The 21,079-nt window shown below is 44.4% G+C and overlaps 1 protein-coding gene across 2 annotated transcripts in view; it reads right to left on the bottom strand.

Moving 5' to 3' along the window:
* Positions 1 to 3,491: 3,491 nt before the first annotated feature.
* Positions 3,492 to 21,079, bottom strand: part of ENPEP (glutamyl aminopeptidase) — a 114,637-nt gene continuing 97,049 nt past the window's right edge. The window contains exons 20-21 of one of the 2 annotated variants that reach the window (XR_012247455.1): positions 7,145 to 7,733; positions 3,492 to 7,032 (exon numbers count right to left, since the gene is read on the bottom strand). Coding sequence is in view for 1 of the 2 variants with exons in the window: in XM_073640848.1 (XP_073496949.1) it covers positions 7,590 to 7,733 (144 nt within the window). In the remaining variant the exon portion in view is untranslated. Of the gene's footprint in view, positions 7,734 to 21,079 lie in introns of both variants that reach the window. The other variant, XM_073640848.1, reaches the window with a different exon arrangement.

The following is a 21,079-nucleotide window of genomic DNA, read 5'->3' as shown; positions in this document are numbered from 1 at the left end:
ATTATTTAAACACCCAGCCAAGGGTGTCAATAAGCAAGAAGGAGGTAGCCACTGGGTTCTAGAGTGAACAGCTAAGAAGGTGTCTGTAATGCCAAACGAAGACATCTCCTGCAACCAACTGCAGGGCGACTGTCTGTCACTTTTGACACACCCGAGACAGTGGCATAATCGCCGACCACAGTATGTGTTGGTGGCCACGAGCTGACGTTACAATGGGTCCCACCAAATCCATCGCAATACGTTCAAAAGGTATCTCTATAACTGGCAGAGGTACCAATGGGCTACGGAAGCTTGCGGTGGGTATGGTCAGCTGACATTCTGGGCAAGATTCACAATACCTCTGTACCTCAGTGTAAATCCCAGGTCAAAAGAACCGCTGCAAGATGCGCTCTTGCGTCTTTTTAGCCCCTAGATGCCCTCCCAGCAGGTGTGTGTGGGCCATCTCGAGTACCGACTGACGGTACGACTGAGGCACTACTAGTTGTTCCATGACCCCGCCCCGGATCTTGTCAACCCTATAGAGTAAATCTTGGTTGACTGCCATGCCCGGGAAAACCGTCTTTGCACCAGGTTGTTGAGCCACCCCATTTACCTCTATTACCCTTTCCTGTGCCCTGGTCAGGGTAGGATCCTATAGCTGAGCTGTCCTAAACGCTCTCTGGGTCACTTCTAGCTCTGGGATCCATGGGGTCTCCTCAAACTCTCCTGCCAATACCTCTTGGGGAAGCCTTTCGGGTTTACACTCTGTCCCTAGGTTGGCAACCCCTACGGCAGGTATACCTGATTCGGGATCTTCGGGTTCCACGTGTGGAAATACATTTACGCTGGGAGGGTTAATTTTATTCTCCCACAGGGACAAGAACAGGGGCAAGTCTCTTACCAAAACAGTGCCATAAGGAAGGGTCTTCACCACTCCCACCACATGTTTCATCTTCCCACACGGGGTGGAAAAAATAACCTCTGCTGTCGGGTACTCTCGGAGGTCTCCTTATATGCAAACAACCCCCATTTTCCGACCATTGGGGTTGTCCTCGGCAACCAATGATTCATGGACAAGTGTCACTAGGCTCCCTGAGTCCAAGAGGGCCTCCGTTGGGTACCTGTTGACAAGTACCTGGCACAGTTAGGGTTTACTGCACGTAGTGTCTGCATTCGCGGTGCAGACAGTTTGGGCATACATGGACGCCTGGCAAGTAAACCCGCAGTCCATTGGTTCAACAGTCAGGGGGCATTTGGCAGCAACATGTCCTGGCCCTTGGCACCACCAGCACCTGATAGTGGTGGCACTGTTAGTCCATGAGACCGGTTTAGGGGTAACTGGTCTCTGTCCACCGTCACTCCAGAACACCCCCTCAGTATGGGCTCGGTTCTGGCTGTGCCCAGCAGAGAGATGCGACCCTTTCCCCGGCTCCTGGGCTTGCAGGGTCTGGCATGATAGCCGCAGTGGGGCAGAGTCCCGTATGAAGTCCTGAGTGGCCGTATAGCGCTCGATCAGGTTAACCACCTGGTCTACAGTGCCCTTGTCCCATTGCCCCACACAACGCTATATAAGGGCTGGAAGAGTTCTCACAAGTTGGTCGACCACCACCCTCTCCACCATCTAGGACGGAATCAAGGTCTCAGGTTGTAGACACATTTTAACTAGCTGTAGAAAGTCATATGTCTGAGACCTGGCGTGTCGGGCCTCCACAAAGGACCATGAAAACACCCGTTGGGCTCTCACATAGGTATTAACCCCCAGTCATGCAAGGATCTCACCTTTCAGCCTCCCATAGTTCTGTGCATCCTCCCGACTGAGGTCAAAGTAGGCCTTCTGAGCGTCGCCCATCAAAAACGGAGCCACCACTTCAGCCCACTGGTCGGCTGGCAGGTTCTCCCACTCGTAGACGGAGAGGAAGGCTTCCACGTTGTCTTCCGGACTCAGCTTCCTCAAAGCGAAATAGACCTTGTCCTGGGCCTCACGACGTACCGGGAGCGGTGATAGGGGTGCCTCACGCAGGGCAGCAATTTGCTGCAGCAATAGGTTATTCGTCTGTTGTTGCTGTGGCTGTGTGAGGACCAACTGTCTCAGAATTACCTCCATCTTGTCAGCGGGCCTGGCTGCAGTGTGGCAGGCCTAATGACAGACATGCAGCTGGCCATATTGTAGTGTGGCGGTGTTTACACTGTGCGGTAATGAGGCAGTGGCCCAAGTAAAGTTCAACTTTTATTTTTCCAAAACTCACAAATTAAAGGCAAACAGTATCCTTCGGTTCACAGCTGGGTCGCCACTGAACAGTCCATTTCAAAACCCGTTGCAATGGGCGACTACGCCGCCGTATCACACTGAGGTGTGTCAGAAGCTTTGCCTTCTTGGGCTCTGTGTTCAGGTCACACAGTCCTGTATTGCAGAGCCTCCTGTTCTGCTGCTAGCAAACACAAAACTGACATACCCAAGCCTTTGCTGCAGGTTTTTAAATGAAAACTGTGGACATGAGCCAAATGCAAGACCCGGGCTGGAATGAGTGAACCGTCCCACTGCCATCCTGTAGTTCACTCCAAAAGTAAAAGCCCATGCTGGGTTTTCTTAAATATGACTTCATCAAAATAGCTTGACCAAGTCAAAGCTTACTTTTATTTTGCACTGCAACGACAGCTGTGTCTGTACAATGTACTCCAGCGGGTTCAATAGTTCTCTATGTGCATCCTAGGGGATATATACTGACCCTCGCATATGATCCCCCTCACTGCCTCACACTTTCCAGAGGCAAGGTCATTCTAGTTATACTGAATTTCAAAATAAAGGTAACATGTTATTTATACTCTATAGTGAATGGTGCACATTTTAAAAGCAAAAAAACCCACAATGGCAGAGTTGATACTTTATTCCAGAGTTAATAATGTGAATCAATAAGTTATATGAATCGAAAAATGGTGTCAATAAAAATTACTACAGCTATGATAATGAAAAATAAAAACCTTTTAGGGTTCAGAATGTGGCGATGAAAAAAAAACCCTAAAAAAATAATTGTGCTTCCTTAAAAAGGTTGTACCAAGTTTCTAAGTTGTCTTCTAAATGCAAGAAAAAAATTAACTTACTGATCGATGGAGTCAAACTGCTGGGATCCCCAGTGTTCCAAAGAACGAGGCTCTACACATCCCTGTCTGAATGGTGTGGAGATTGAGCATGCCCACATCTGCTCCATTCATTCTGCCAGAAATATTCCAGCGATATAATCGGCTATCGTCAGCAGTCCCATAGAAAATCAATGGACCATGCTTGATCTCCACTTGATTCTGCAAAGCCTCATTTTTGTAATCCCTGGTGGTCCAAGCAGTCGAAACCCTAACAATCAGTAAGTTCTGCCCTATCCCTTATCGATAGGGTATAACCTAGTAACTAAAACACGAAAAACGTTACCATGTTTTTATCATAAAAAGCTAACATGATCATATTGTAAATGATTATTCAACATATTTCTGAAAACAATAAAATTATCCCAAACTAAGGATGGTGAAAATATTACATTTAATTAAATTGTAAATCTGACAAAACAACAAGAATACATTTCATTTACAAAAAGTATTTCTAATAGAAGCTATGAGTGTTAATAATTTATTATGTTCTAATAATTTGTACAAAAAATCAAGAAATTAATGAATTAGATCTAACATGTAAATTATCTCATAAGATTAATAAAATATGTGTTTCCTATTTTGATCATTTCACTTTAAATATAAAATTGAGGTGTTCATTGCTTAAAGGGTTTGTCCAGTCTTCTGCTTAAGGTCTGTAGTCACTTTTTCTGATTGCAGACTTCTGAATCCTTATAGCGCGTGTGCCACACACTGTCAGGATACTCCTGTATTGCTGCCGAGACCCTGACTACAAATATGCAACGTCTAGCTACATTCCAGCTAGATGTTGTCGGCCTCACTCAGTTCACTTGTATTGAGTGGGGCCGAGTATGTCTATCCGGCACGTATTTAATGACCGCATGTATGCAAATTGCATACTTGTGGTTACCGCCTATTCTTAGCAGCAATACCCAAGAATCATGACAGTGTTCGGCATGTGTGCTGGAAGCATTCAGAATACTGCACATTCACATAGAGTGACTGCATACTTTTAGCAGAAAGCCGGACAACCCCTTTCACTTTGGATTAATAAGCATCAATAAAGCGGTGAAATTGTACATTATGCACAGCCAAAGATCACACTAAGCTGATGCTGTATCACAACAGTGTAAGTAAGTGAATGTGTTGAATTGTGACCAAAAAGTTGTCATAGCTGCTACACAAGTGTCACATAAAGTATAGCAGACTTATAATTCTTGCAACTTGCAAGTCAAGGTTGTGGCAACTTGCTTGTTGCAACCTGACTACATTCATTTTCATTATATGCAATACAGCAATAGCATAGTGTGATCTTGGACAGATAGACTTTTGTTCATGCTAAAGTCACCATTAGCCACTTGTATCCCTCCTTAGTTGCAAGCCAAGATACATATATTTTCAATATTCAAATTAAATTTCTGCATAACGTTGTCTTCTGAAATCTGATACCTCAACAGATTATATGAAAGTCGAAAAAATTTTTCTCGCAATAGTGTCTCTCTTGTTCATGATTTTGGTATTGTAGCTCGTCAACCTTAACTTAAAGTGTAACTGCACTGTAACTGTGTGTACATGAGGACTATCATGATTTCTGGTCATTATATGATTTGTATTCTGCATTTTAGCGCTTTCTCCCTCTACACGAGAAGCCTCAGCAGTTTCTCTTTCTTTCATTCCGTTTTTTTCACCCACCAGCTTCTCTGACCTCTCCTCCCCATAGCCTTCTATAGACAGTTACTGAAGACAGATATGAAGATCTATCTGAACAGTTTTGAGAGTGATCAGTACAGAAGACAAAAAGTGACTGATATTTGGGGAAAAAAAGCATATTTTTCAAATAAGCTATATTACAAAGTTTCTTATCTTCATATGTTCTGTAGATTTATGGAAATAATCCAGTATTGCACAATTTAAGTAATGATCATCTGCAATACGACATGATACATGGACAAAGATGGCCTGTTACTAGAAAAAAAAAGCAGAGGAATCCTATTTGCCAAATTTATATAACCTCTTTTCTATGGCATGTGCCTGATGTTTGATCATAACCCAACTTTATTGTACATCAGTTGCTATAATTTTAAAGGTAGGTTAATTTTAACATTGAGAGATAGAATATCCCAAAAAAATCAAGAAAATCACATTGTATAAATTAGATAAATGTATTTGCATTTTGCAGTGAGAAATAAATATTTGATCCCCTACAAACCATTATGAGTTCTGGCTCCTATAGACCAGTTAGATGTTCCTAATCAACTCGTTACCTGCATTAAAGACAGCTATCTTACATAGTCACCTGTATAAAAGACTCCTGTCCGCAGACTCAATTAATCAGTCAGACTCTAACCTCTACAACATGGGCAAGACCAAAGAGCTTTCTAAGGATGTCAGGGACAAGATCATAGACCTGCACAAAACTGGAATGGGCTACGAAACCATAAGTAAGACGCTGGGTGAGAAGGAGACAACTGTTGGTGCAATAGTAAGAAAATGGAAGAAATACAAAATGACTGTCAATCGACATCAATCTGGGGCACTATGTAAAATATCACCTCGTGGGGTATCCTTGATCATGAGGAAGGTGAGAGATCAGGTCCCCCTGGTCAAGAAGGCACATGTGCAGGCCCGACTGAAGTTTGCCAATGAACACCTGGATGATTCTGTGAGTTATTGGGAGAAGGTGCTGTGGTCAGATGAGACAAAAATTGAGCTCTTTGGCATTAACTCAACTCGCCGTGTTTGGAGGAAGAGAAATGCTGCCTATGACCCAAAAAACACTGTTCCCACTGTCAAGCATGGAGGTGGAAACATTATGTCTTGGGGGTGTTTCTCTGCTAAGGGCACAGGACTACTTCACCGCATCAATGGGAGAATGGATGGAACCATGCACCGTAACATCCTGAGTGACAACCTCCTTCCCTCCGCCAGGACATTAAAAATGGGTTGTTGCTGGGTTTTCCAGCAAGACAATGACCCAAAACATACAGCCAAGGCAACAAAGGAGTGGCTCAAAAATAAGCACATTAAGGTCATGGATTGGCCTAGCCAGTCTCCAGACCTTAATCCCATAAAAAACTTATGGAGGGAGTTGAAGCTCCGAGTTGCCAAGAGACAGCCTCAAAATCTTAATGATTTAGAGATGATCTACAAAGAGGAGTGGACCAAAATTCCTCCTGACATGTGCACAAACCTCATCATCAACTACAAAAAACGTCTGACTGCTGTGCTTGCCAACAAGGGTTTTGCCGCCAAGTATTAAGTGTTGCTTGCCAGAGGAATCAAATACTTATTTCTCACTGCAAAATGCAAATAAATTTATCTAATTTATACAATGTGATTTTCTTGATTTTTTTGGATATTCTATCTCTTAATGTTAAAATTAACCTACCCTTAAAATTATAGACTGTTCATGTCTTTGACAGTGGGCAAACTTACAAAAGTGATCAAATAATTATTTTCTTCATTGCATATGGCCCATTAACAATGAGGAATGGCAGTGCCTTAAAGGGGTATTCCCATCTCCAAGATCCCATCCCAATATGTAGTAGGTGTAATAATAATAATAATATTAGCAAATAGCTCCAGTTAGAAATGTAGTCTAATTCTTCTCGTTCACTATGTCGCTTACCCAATGTAAAGGGCATTGCAGTAGCTTAGGTATTCATGGTTACGAACACTCATATAGTGACAGTTAGTTAGTTGCTAGTGGTCGTAACCATGGATACCTAAGCTACTGCAATTTCCTGCACATGGGGTAAGCGACATATCGAATCAAAGAATTATAATACATTTCTAATTGGCGGTATTTGTTAATATTATTATTACATCTACTACATATTGGGATAGGACCTTGGAGACGGGAATACTCCTTTTACTATCAATTTATTCAGAGTAAGGCTGGGTTCAAACGGCATATTTCGCTGTCTGTATACAGACCTCAATGCCTGGACTGACCACGGGTCTCCCAATCCGAACTTACAGCCTCACAGACACATATGATATCATAGGGACCTGTGTTCAGTCCAGGCATTGCGGCTTGTTTACAGACCTTGAACTACAGGAGGGACAGCAAAATGCAGGCTTATAATAAAATGCAAGAGAATTGTTATTTTATGAAGAATACGACTTATACCAGAAACTATGAAACTGTAAATGGCATATGACTGAATTGTAATTCCATTCTGTTATTTCTATTCAAATTTTGGATGACAAAATACCTACAGCACAGGACTTCACCGAATCCTTCAAAAATATCTTTGTAGATATTTATTTTTGATTGTTTCAGATAATAAATATAAAACAAACACCCTAAAAATGGTCCCAGGCACCTTTATGGGTCCAGCATATTGATTATGGAAAACAGGCTTAACAGGACATGGCTTATAATGTCCAGACTTTCCCATTGGGATAATGATGGCAAGCTTTAGCTCTTTTATTAGTTTACTCATTCGCAATAAATTTGTCCATTCAGAATTGTGATCTGTTTCAAATGTTCAAGCATTTGCTTCCAGCCAGGCCTTGATACCATTTTTGTTAGCTGCAACCCATTCAATGTTATTTTTAACAGTTTCAAGTGCTTGCTTTCTTGGGGTTGCTCCTGCCCCTGCATCTGGATTTGTCTCAAAAAAATTTTCCAACTAGAAAATGAAGAGTGAGAAAAGAAGGTTTTGTAGCCATACATAATTCACTTTAGATAACAAATGCTGTATGTTATAGATATTTTTCAAAATCTCCCTTAGACAAATTAAAAAAGTGGTCTGGCCTAACTAAACATTCTACAGGTGCCATGGATGTGGGTAAAATAACAAAATGATTTATACTCACCTGCTGTTATCCCCACGGATCCATTGCAGGCTGCTTTGATGTTACTAATAAGTCTGTAACGTTGCAACGTATCCCAATGATTCTGAGATTGTTTTTTTCGAGACATATTGTACTTCATGATAGTGGTAAAATTTGCTCAATATGACTTACATTTATTTGTGAAAATATAAAAAAATGGCAATTTTTTTTAAAATGTTGCAGTTTTCAAAATTTTTATTTTTATGCCCTTAAATTAGTTATATCACAAAAATAGTTAACAAATAACATCTACCACATGTCTACTTTACATCTGTATCATTTTTGAAATATAGTTTTTTTTGTGTTAGGAAGTTAGAAGTGTTAAAAGATTATCAACAAATTCTCATTTTTCCTACAAAATTTCCAATAACAATTTTTTAGGGACCTCATCACATTTGAAGTGACTTTGGGGGGCCTATGTGACAGAAAATACCCAAAAAGTGACACCGTTCCAAAAACTGCACCCCTCAAAGTGCTCAAAACCACATTCAAGAAGTGTAATAGCCCTTCAGGTGCTCCACAGGAATTAAAGCAATGTGGAAGGAAAAAAATTAACATTTTACTCTTTCTCACAAAAATGTTACTTTAGCCCCCAATTTTGCATTTTCACAAGGGTAACAGGAGAAAATTGACCTCAAAATTTTTTCTGCAATTTCCCCAGAGTACTCGTATGTGGAGGAAAACCACTGTTTGGGCGCTTGTCAGGGCTCAGAAGGGAAGGAGCACCTTTTGACTTTTTGAACGCAAAATTGTCTGGAATCGATAGCAGACACCATGCCGCATTTGGAGAGCCCCTGATGTGCCTAAACAGTGGAACCCCCCCACAAGTGACCCCATTATTTAAACTAAACCCCTCAAGGAATTTATCTAGATGTGTGGTGAGCACTTGAAACCCCAGGTGCTTCACAGAATTTTATAACGTTGAGCCATGAAAATAAAAAAATGTTGTTTTAGTCCCAATTTTTTTTATTTTTACAAGGATAAAAGGAGAAAATGGACCCCAATCTTTGTTGTGCAATTTCTCCCGCGTACGGTGATACCCCATATGTAATGGGAAACTACTGCAGAGCTCCAAAAGAAAAGAGAGATGTTTTGGAGTGCAGACTTTGATGAAATGGCCTGTGGGCGCAATGTTGCGTTTGCAGAGACCCCGATGTGCCTAAACATTGGAGACCCCCACAAGTGACCCCATTTTTGGAAAATACACCCCTCAAGGAATAATCGAGAGGCATAGTTATAGTAATGATAATGCTTTTGGTTTTACTAGTGTATGAATTTATAATGTGGTGATATGTTGTGCGGAGTACATCAGAGTATAAAGGTGTGTTGTGTTAACAGGGTAAAACCAAATTTTATTAATTTATGGACATATGGTATGCTTTTAAGCAATCATAAATGCAAAGGCCAGGTTTCTCAGGGCAGGTTTCATAATGGTAAATTGTATCCTATCGTATTCCCCTCTTGGAGCATACTTTGCATCTTTTTTGTGTTCTTCCCTTCTTCGCAGTTTGGGGAACCTCACTTGGAAAATGTTGACCTGGTACAATACAGGCACCATCAGTTTCAGAAGTACTGGAACCCTCACCTTCCCGACTACCATACATTAGGGCCTTGGTGACTACCTCCTGAAAATGAAGGAAGGTCCCCGTGTTGCCTGCACATCGAAAAAGCACAAAAGCATCTGTACAATGTGCATGGCCAACTTTTTGCACTATACTTTAGCTTTTTGCATGGCACTGTATGGTTTGAGGACCTGATCAGAGATCTACACCCCCCATGAATTTATTATAATCCAAGATACAATCTGGCTTTGGGACTTCTGTTGTGGTACATGGGACAGTGACAGGGGAGCTGTTGTTTCGGTGTATAGTGGTCAAGATAAGGACATCCCTCTTGTCCTTATACTTGACTACCAGTATGTTGTCACTGCATTTGGGCTCTGCTGTCCTCTCTGATTTTTTCGCACGGTGCAGCATGCAACTGTACCTCTGGCAAAGAGGGTCTTGAATAGTGGGATGCTGGTGTAAAAGTTGTCTATGTAGATGTGATAACCCTTATCCAGTAGTGGGTGCGGCAATCCCCACACAATTTTCCCTCTCACCCCCAGGGCAGGGGGGCATTCAGGGCTGTCAATCTTGGTGTACCTCCCTTCGTAGACCCTAAATCTGTGGGTGTACCTTGAGGTACTCTTGCACAGCTTGTGCAGTTTAATTCTGTACCTTGACCTCTTACTAATGGGCAAGTAATGTCAGAATTTTAGCTTCCCTTTGAAATGAACAAGAGGTTCATCTACACAGATGTCACTTTGGGGGTTGTACGCCTCAGCAAATTTTCTGCTGAAGTGTTCAACTACTGGCAGAATTTTATATAGACGATTAAAGCTGGGATCATCTTGGGGACACAGTGCATTATCACTATAATGCAAACATTTTTGAATTGCTTCAAATCGTGTCATTGTCATAGCCATATGGAAAACTGGTGTGCCGAATAGTATATAAGTACTCCAGTATTGCCGAAGCACTGTTTTTTTTACTATGCCCATAACCACAAACAAGACGATGGCAACTTGGACCAATGCTGCCTGAAAGGCCATTGAGCGCTGCACGTACCTCCTAATGAACCGGAAGGCAGAGCATAGTGCAAATTACCTACAGAAGGGAGAGCATGCTGAAAAAAGGAAAGATCCCAGAGTGAGTAAAATAAACCACAAAATACAAAGGGATTAAATACATAATGTCCCAAAGAAACAGAAGATAGGAGTAGGGTAAAGAACATAAACAGCAAAGAGATAAATCCTAACTGATCTTTCACCGACTGACTTAAACTACAGCAGTATGGCTGAACATCCAAAAGAGACTATCACCTGCAGGAAATACCAGCAGGGAGAAAGTATATAAAGCCGCACTTGAGAGGTGATACGGCAGACAAATGAGTAAATGAAAACACCTGTTACCCTAAAAAGACTGCAGCAAGAATAACACAAACTAAGCACCCTGAGAAAATGTGTATCTGCTGTGGTTCGGCAGACAGAGAAGTCAACCACAAAGCACAGACTCAAGGGTTCGAACCCAAACACATGACACTGATAATTTTCTGGGGGTGGAGTCCATATGGGATCGATCGCTGAAGGGGTTGCCTCGATCCTAGGGCACATTGCTGGGCGTCCCTCCTCACAAGATGAGGAGGAGAAGGAAGAAGAATAGAGGAAAGTGGGATCTTCCTCACTGCCTGAATCCGTGTCAGAGGCAAAGAAAGCGTATGCCTCCTCTGCTGAATAGCATCTCCTTAACGAATGGGCCATTGTTATTTTATTCTTCTAACCAGTGGGGATGTGTTTGTAAGTGGTGCTCTTATACCTGTATTGCGTAGGGCGTGTGTTAAGGGTACTATTTATTATTAAATTTACTATGAAAAGTAGAGAGAAAAAAAGGAAAAAGGAAAAATTTAGAAGTAAAAAAAAGGAAAAGAAAAATCAGCAGAAGTAAAAAAAAGTTTGTATAAAAAAATGACAGTGGCGTTCACTACACTAATGCCCTACCTATAAAGCTGCTCGGCACTAACTATTCTTTTTTGTGCGAAAGAAAAACGGATGTGAACTACACTGCGTCGTACACTTCCCTAATGCGCTAGCTAAGAAGTTACTCAGCGCTAACCTTTTTTTTTATGCAAAAGAAAATTGGATGTCACTAACACTGCGACGTACGTTCCCCTAATGTACTAGCTATAAAGTTACTCGGTGCTAACTATTATTTTTTTCTGCAAAAGAAAAACGGACATCACTAACACTGCAACGTACATTCCCTTAATGCAATAGCTAAGAAGTTACTTGGTGCTAACTATTTTTTTTCTGCAAAAGAAAAATGGACATCACTAACACTGCGATGTACGCTCTCCTAATGCGCTAATTAAGAAGTTACATGCCGCTATTCTTTTTTTTCTGCAAAAGAAAAACTGATGTCAATTATATTGCTACATATGCTCCCCTAATGCGCTAATTATGAACTTACCCGGCATTAACTATTCTTTTTTTGCAAAAGAAAAATGGACGTCATTAACACTGCGATGCACACTCCCCCAATGCTCTAGTTAAGAAGTTGCCCGGCATTAACTATTCTTTTTTTTTTGCAAAAGAAAAATGGACATCATTAACACTGCGACGTACGCTCCTCTAATGTGCTAATTAAGAAGTTGCTCGCTTTATTCAGCTCTAACTATTCTTTTTTTGTGCAAAAGAAAAACAGACGTCACTAACACTGTGATTTAAAAAAAAAAAGAAAAAGTTCCTTGGCGCAGACTCTGATCAGCAGAGTTACCGATTAGAGCACTGCTGCCACGGGAAGCGCACAAAAATTGAGCATGAATGCTCAGAGCATAGACACTGAACACACATAAAGATGCAAAAAAAAAGTTTTGTGTGCCAAAATTGCAATAGGGGAGTGTGGGGATTGGGAGTAGGGGGACTGGGAAAGGGGGGCTGGAAAAGGAATTTGTGATGTAATCATGGATGGGTCACAGACAGAGTAACACACAGCACAGCACAGGATTACATGAGAGGCAGCACGATCGTACTGGCCACCAATGCAAAATTTTTCTGTCAGGTACACAGAGAATCTACAGAACCGCTGTGCACGTCAGATCTGAGGAAAACATGGCCTGCAGACAAGTAAATCCACCCTTTTGGCTGAGACAGCACCAATCACAGTGTGTCACATTGATTTTTTTAACCTTATTGTCAAATCGCTGTGATTGGCTGGTCAGAATCGATAGGCCAATCACAGCAATTTCCGACGTAGGGAGAAGGGTGGTACAGCCCCCTGGGGCAACATGCAAGGATGGTCTGCTCTCATAGACAGCAGCCATTTTAACTCCGTCAATGCGCATTGACCGGAAAAAGCAACACTGTACATGTACGGCGGTTTGCAGGAACGCACTTCCTGCAGCGCCGTAACTGTAAGGTGGATGTCGCGAAGGGGTTAATAGATCTTAGAATAAAAATTAAGCTCCACAATTGGATGTGTTAAAAAAAATGTATTGTCCCGAGACAATCCTATAAATGTGTTCCCGTGCAGAGGCGTATCTAGGTGGGGGTAGGCGGGTGCAACCGGCATGGAAGCACCATCAGTCTGCCTAATGCGGCGGTCTGAAGTGTCTTCCCCGGTAGCTTCATTTTGCCGCCCTCTGGACTGAAAATCAGTTTTTCTCTGAGTCAGCAGTCAAGTTCACAGCCGGCTCACAAAAGCTGCAGTGTACTGGCTCCCAGTGGTCAATTGTACTTGCGTCTTTCAGACCTGAGTAAAATTGAAGCTTTGACCGCCGGGTCCACATCAGGTCATGTGATCACGCGCTGATGTCACTTGCCTGGCGCTGCAGACAGAGGTGGGCATCGGTGTTATGTGCTCCAGAGCTGAAGACACCAAAGATTCAGTGTAACGTGGGGGGATTTAGTGTGTGTGTAGGAGATTTAGGATGGGGGTATTCAATGTGTGTGTGTATGTGTGTGTGGGGGGGGATTTAGTATGGGGGTATTCAGTGTGTGTGGGAGGTATTTAGTGTGTGGGGGAAATTTAGGATCGGAGTACTCAGTGTGTGTGGGTATTTAGTGTGTGGGGGAGATTTAGGATGGGGGTATTTAGGACATGTGTGTGGGTTATTTAGTGTGTGGGGGTGATTTAGGATAGGGGTATTTAGTGTGTGTGGGTGCTTTAGGATGGGGGTATTTAGTCTGTGTGGGTGATTTAGGATGGGGGTATTTAGTGTGTGTGGGTGATTTAGTGTACCGGGGAGGGGTGGGGGAGATTTAGTGCAATGGGTGCGAGATTTGAGGACACTAGTTTGGAGAACAAGGAAGGGACAGGTGCAGACACAATATGGAGAGCGGGAGAAATTTGAAGACACTATGAGGAGCAAAGCAGAAGATGGGGGGCATGTATGAGGAAACAATATGGGGGATGGGTGCAGATACAGCATGGTGAGTGGGGGATGGGTGCAGACACAGCATGGTGAGTGGGGGGATGGGTGCGAAAACAGTATGGTGAGTTGGAGGGTGCGGACACAGTATGAGGAGCAAGGGGGGAATGTATGATGTGGGATGGGTGCAGACACAGTATGGTGAGTGGGGGTATTGGTGCGGACACAGAATGGTAAGGATGGGTGCGAATGTAGTATGGGGAGCGAATGGGGAGAATGTATGCGGACACAGTATAGGAAGCAAAAGGGAGTATGGGTGCCACTCCAGGGCATGATTTAGGGGCTATAAAGAGCCAGCCTTTTGACTCAGGAGGTGTTCAGTATCTGGAGGCCAGCTCCAGAGAGAGGAGCGTGTGTTTGATTCTGCTAAACCTGAACCATGTGGTCTTTGCTAACCCTGAGTGGCCAGACCCCGGCCGGTGCAAGGACTTTGCTGGACTCTTTGCTTATTTTGTTTTGCGGTTAGGCCAAATGGGCTGTGTTTATTTTTCATGAACTTTACGTTGGGAGTGAGGGTGTTGGGATGTGTGCAGACACAGTATGGGAATTTGGTGAATGTGTGAGGAGGCAGTATGGAGTGTGAAGGGGTGTATATGAGGAGACAGTATGGTTAGCAGGGGATGTGATAAGAGACAGTATGAGGAGGGGGAAACATGTGAGGAGATTATTGAGGGGAATAGTGTGAGGAGACAATATGGGGGTAGAAAAGTGTGAGTGTGCATGTGCACAGAATAGAGACTGAGTAGTGTGGAGGGTGGGTTGCATGGGGGACAGTGTAAGGGCACAGCCAGGAGGAGAAAGTATGCCAAGGAAGGTGAGTGTGATGAGCATTATAATGACACAGATATTTTTAAGGGCACTGTGTGGGGATGTGCTGCAGAAGACTGGAGAAGATGGAAGTTTGCAGAGACGAGATGTGGCTATGAAAAGTCATCAAGGGGTCTGGACAAGATGAAGAAGAAAAGAAATAGAATGACTTCATTTAGACAACAACATCCATAAGGTACCTGGATTTAAATGTTTTTTTTGTGATACTGACTAATTCTCATGTTTTTATCTCTGTTAGGAGCACTAAAGGTGTTGTCAAAGTTTGTGATGACTCTGCAGTAATTCTATGTGATCGCAGACTTCTGAATTCTCACATTGCACACTGCACGCTGTCAAGATTCTCTGGTGCCGGCGATTTGCATACATGCAGTCATTTGCCAACAAAACATGCGTAACCTCACTCATATGGCCAGAAGTATACAAATCCCATACTTGTGCTCACATGACCGTCCACTCTTGCCACTGGCAAGGGAGAATCCTAAAAGTGTGCAGTGCATGTGACTCGCCCAGGGGGATATGGGGGACTCGGTACACGGGCCTTTACCTTCTTGGGATGTCACGGCGATCGGCTCCCGGGCCCGTACCCTGAGGTCACTCTTAAAAAGGGGTTGTTGCTTGGAGGGATGAATAATAGTTTTGTCTCGTGACGCCACCTGTGGTTCCTGGTAATGAGTACCAGCGCTGCTGCAGACCTCTGGAGCAAATGTTAGGGCAGCTGGGTTGGGACGGCTCTCCACAGGCAGAGCTCAGCTCCAGGGTAGTGTAGGTGCAGATGGTGATGCTGGGCGTTGTAGTGCAGGAGCGATAACGCAGCGGCAATAACTGACAGAGACAGTGGGGTGCAGTCGTCCGCGTTTACTCACAATTATTAGGTTCCTCAGGTTGCACTGTACAGGTAACAGCCTCCCACGTCACGCTGCGTTTACCAGGCAGGGGTTCAGCACTCCCTCAAGTATCTCAAGAGCACTTAACGGGACCCCTCTCTGTATGTTCCTTTCTTAGCCGACTTCCTGCGCTGGGTCTCTCCCTCCTGCCCTGCGCCCCGCCACACAAAGTCCTGATCAGGTACCTTGGGATCCCTCTGGGCAACTTGGAGTTCCCGGACCTTACTTGGTGCCCTTTTTCGGCGGCTTAGGTGCGGATGTGGCAACTGCACCTTGAAAGTGCAGAAGCCTCCGGTTTTCTAGCTGAGACCTAAAGTAACTTGGCTAGTCCAGGGACCGGTTCCCTTCTTGCGGCCTGATCCCTCTACCGCCTGGCAGATTTGGGCGTAAGGGTGCCGTCCTGCACTCACCGTACCCCCTGGGATCCCTTCCGTTCCTGGAGCCTTCCTACTGCTCCCACTCCTCTCTCAGTCTTGGGCATGACAGGCCAAACCTGCCTCCCGAGCGGAGCTCCTGAAGAGCCTCCGCTCCTCACGTCCTCTCACTCCCTCTCCGTCCGACTCTGTCTCTCCAACTCCCTAAAAGATGGCTTCCCTATATATATATCTTCTTCAAGTGCTCCCCTGGTCTGCGTCCTCCACCCACACCCACTACTTGGTTCCCCCTCACTTTGGTTCCCCCCACTCCAGCCATGGACGGGGCCAGCAGAAAGCAGTGCAAATTGCCCTTCCAGCCGGTCTGGAGTAGTGTAGTGCTGAGTGCGGGTGTTAGGGTCCGGGCAGCACTCCATCCTTACCTGAGAGAAGGAGTTGCCACACCTCTGGGTGAGGTGCAGTACCTCTGTGGAGACTGAACCCTCAGGGGCGCCACACATGCACTGTGAGAATTCAGAAGTCTGCAGTCACATAGAGTGACTGCAGACTTTCATCTGAAACCTGGACATGCCCTTTAATTATAAAATGAAGCCCTGTAGCCAATCCTAACAGTGTGTAATATACTTACTGTCAGGATTTAGCTCTGCTTGTTGGTTCCAACGGTCATCACATGAATACTTCACTCATATTCGATTTTCATACTTACAGTCACGTGACAACTAGCTTTTCTTCCTGCTTCTCTCAGTTTTTCACTGAACATTGAATTAGAGAGAGCAGCTCGTCGGCACGTGATTAAGTGTGCAAATCGCATATGTGCTTGGGGGGGGCGCCAAACTGAATTCTGGCCTGGGTACCAGAAAACCTAGATACACCTCTGCCTCCGTGTAATAGATGTGTCCGACTGTGCAGGAACATGGTTGGATATACCACAGCTGCTGGGGAGGGGAAGAAGCAAAATATAGTATACAGACATTACAACACAGGATCACAACTAATTTTTTCTGTGAGGTAAAATAATTTTTTAAACAGGCAGGGAAATCCCATGCTGTAATATCTGTAGGCTTATTTGCTGCCCAGGAGCTGTGTTATGATCAGACCATGTTCCTGCACTGTCAGACACATCCATTACACAGTACACAGCAGGGACACATTTATAAGATTATCTCAGCACACAAACATTTTTTTAAACACATTCAAATGGGAGCTTATTATTATTCAAAGATCTATTGATTAAAATGCACTTTGTTTGTGGGAAACCCCTTTAAAGGGGCATCTTAGCTCTAGCAATACTAGACCTAGCATGCCTATGCTGAAATTCTGAAAACATGTTCTGGTGGCTCTTAAAGGGATTGCCCACTACTTTTACATTGATGCCCTATGCGTAGGATACTGCATAAATGTATGATCGGCTGGGGTTCCGCACGGGGCACCCCCGCCGACCAGCTGTTATCGGTGCCGGCGGCAGCCACTGTCCGGAATTGCTCACCTGCGGGGCTCTGCTGTCAAGTGGTAGTGGCCGCCGCAATGTACTGCAGATCCGCAGGGCATCAATGTAAAAGTAGTGGACAACTTATTTAACCCCTTCATGATCTTAGAGGTATCATACATCCAGGTTGGGAAGGACTTCCGACCTTGGACGTATGGATATGTGGCGCCCCTGCGGGTTCAGTCGCCACAGAGGCCCAGGAGGAATGACTGAGAGAAGAGGACGGGAGCAGAGGGAAGGCTCCAGAGACAGAGGGGATCTCAGGGGCACGGCGAGAGCGGATGCCACCTGTGCGCCCGAATCCACACGGACGTGGAGGGATCAGGCTGCAGAGGGGACCGGCCCATAAACTAGTGGAGAAGAATCAGGCTCAGTTAGATAACCGGAGGCTACTGTACTTGCAAGGTGCAGCTGCCAACCACCACAATTACATTGCCGAAAAGGTGGCCGCATAGGGTTCAGGGGTCTGCACATCGCCCGACAAGGCCCGAGGCTACTGGCTTAGGACACTGATTGTGACGCGCAGGGCAGGAGGGTGAGAGCCAGCGCAGGAAGACGACCGAGGAAGGAACATAGAATGGGGTCCCGTTTAAGTAGTCCTGAAATACTTGAGAGCTGCTGAACCCCTTTCTTGATGAACGCAGGACGACGTGGGTGGTTATAATCGGGCAGAGTAAAACCTTGAAGACTGCACCCCACTGTGTCCTAGAATCATTACTGCACCATCACCAGCCCTGCACTACACCGCACCAGTAACATCTAGCTCACAGCATCACTATATCCTGCCCTGGGGCTAAGCTCTGCCTATGGAGAGCTGAAACAACTCTGCTGCGTCACCATCAGCTCCAGAGGATCTGCACCGCAGCGGCGGCCTCATATAGCCGCATACCACAGGTGGCATCACGAACATAATCTCTAAACACTTTATTCCCCTTTTACCTTTCCCTTTTTATTGACCGCCCTGGGTCATGGATCGGGTCACTGCCACTGTGACATGCCCCAGCATCGACCGGCCCGGCTACCGAGTACCCCACGGCCCAGGGGGCGCGTCAGATACATCCAGGCGATTTTGCGTACACAGAAGCTGTGTGTGCGCTATCACCGCTGGGTGTTCAGCTCACATGATAGCTGACACCTGCCATCACTGCCAGAAGTGGTGCCCGCACTGCTCCCGGCAGTTTATCCCCCTAAATGATGCGTTCGATATCGATCACAGCATTTAGAAGGCAGGGAGAGGGGGGGAGCTCCCTCTGCCCTCTGATCGACGCCCCCAAGACACCATCGCAAGGGGCCGATCATTGCCATGGTGACTCGATGTCATCATGATGACATCCGGGTCACCAGGGCTAGCAAGTTAGTTAGATCATGCGCAGTGCATGATCTAACTAACTTGTGCGAGTGCAGCACTGACAGTTATAAAGCATAGCAATGGTCCTGCAAAGCTATGCTTTAGAAATGCATTGAGTCTGCTGAAAGTGAAAGTCCCATAGTGGGACTAAATAGTATAGTACAAAAAAAAGTTTAAAAAAATATAAAAATATTTTCTAAAATATCACAGGATACTAATAAAAAAAATATATATTGTACCTATAAATAAATATTTTTATGGAAAAAAAAAATACCCATATTTGGTATCGCCGTGTCCGGACCCGATCTATAAAACTGTCCCACTAGTTAACCCCTTCAGAGAACACCATAAAAAAAGCAGAGGCAATAAACTGCTTTTCCATCATACCGCCGAACAAAACGTGGAATAAAACGCGACCAAAAAGACAAATGTAAATAAACATGGTATAGCTGAAAACTTCATATTGTCCTGCAAGAAACAAGCCACCATACAGCTCCATCAGTGGAAAAATTAAAATAGTTATAGCTCTCGGAATAAAGCAATGCAAAACCAATAATTTTTTTCTATAAAATAGTTTTGATTGTGTAAGAGTGGCAAAACATAAAAAAATTATATAAATGTGGTATCACTGTAATCGTACTGACCCGAAGAATAAAGCTGCCTTATCAATTTTACCACACGCGGAACGGTATACAAACCCCCCAAAAAAACAATTTGTGAATTGCTGGTTTTTGTTCATTCTGGTCCCCACTCAGATCCTTCATCTGTTAACGGAAATATAGGGGGTTTCCATGTTACTGGTAGCGCAAAAGCTCTGGAAAAGCACTATTGCTCCTCACCCCCCCCCAAAAGAAATCCAGTGAATTCTGTGCTCCCAAATCCAAATGCCCCCTCCCTCCTGAGCCCCGGGAATTGGATGTTTCGCTCCCAGCAGTTTGCCACCAGCAGTTCGCCCCCAGCAGTTCGCCCCCGCACATTTCTTCGCCAGCATTTGGCCCCCAGGATGTTTTGCCCCTGCACATTTCACCCCCACACATATCGCCCCCAGTTCGCCCCGGTCCGGGGGCGAAACGTGAGGGGGCGAAATGTGTGGGGGCGAAACGTGAGGGGGGCGAAATGTACCTGGGGGCGAACTGATGGGGGCGAACTGCTGGGGGCAAATTGCTAGGGGCGAACTGCTGGGGGCGAAACTTCCTATAACCCTGAGCCCCACAGTGTGCCTAAACCACATTTAGTGTCCACATGTTTGGCATTTCTGTAGAGATGAGAGCCTACTTAATTTACGGGTGCATGTCTCCAGAAGCACGAGCTGGGCATAACATATGGGGCACTACAATGTAAGGACCCTACAATAGCAGATTTGCAATTTTCACTCAGCAACATCCACTGCTGCTTGTTTCTGGAAAACACCCATGGAGTCAAAATCATCACTACACTTGTAGATAAATTCCCAAAGGGGTATAATTTCCAGAATGGGGTAATTTGAGGGGGGTATTGTGCTCTTCTAGCACTTAGAGGCTCTGTATATGGAGTCTACAAACTATTCTAAGAAAATCTATGCTCCAGGAGGCAAATAGCGCTTCGTCCCTCCCGAGTCTCACCGTGTGGCTAAGTAGTGCTGTATAGCCAAATACAGTATGGGGTATTTCCATGTTCAGCATAAATTGTATGTCAAATTTTGGTGCCATTTTTACCCATTTACCCTTGTGAAAATGTAAAATATGGGGTTAAACAACATTTTTGTGGTAAAAATGTAATTTTTTTTCTTCACTTCTCAATGGTATAAAATTTTGTGACACATCCGTGGTGTCAATGTAATCACTGTACCCTTAGATGAATGCATTGTAAAGTGTAGTTTGTAAAATGTGGTCACTTATGTTTTTTTTTGCTGTTCTGGCACCTCAGAGGCTCTACCAGTGGGCCATGGCACCCGCAAACCATAACAGTAAAATCTGCACTAAATGATGGCGCTCCTTCACTTCTGCGTTTTGCACTGTGCCTGAAAAGTATTTCCCGATTACATGTAGGGTATTGGTGCACTCAGAAGAATTACTCAACAAACTGAGGTCCATTTTTTCCTATGAGCCCTTAGAAAAATTAAAAATTTGGGCCTAAAACAGGATTTTATTGGTAAAAATGTAATTATTTTTTCTTCACTGCCCAATGGTATGAAATTCTGTGAGACACATGTGATGTCAATATGATCACTGCACCCCTAGATGAATTCCGTGGGGGTGTAGTTTGGAAAATGAGG

This window comes from Phyllobates terribilis, unplaced genomic scaffold (genome assembly GCF_046119375.1).
Source record: "Phyllobates terribilis strain yellow unplaced genomic scaffold, ASM4611937v1 Scaffold_1__5_contigs__length_1240528914, whole genome shotgun sequence".
NCBI lineage: Eukaryota > Metazoa > Chordata > Amphibia > Anura > Dendrobatidae > Phyllobates > Phyllobates terribilis.
This window is presented reverse-complemented; position numbering and strand designations above follow the sequence as displayed.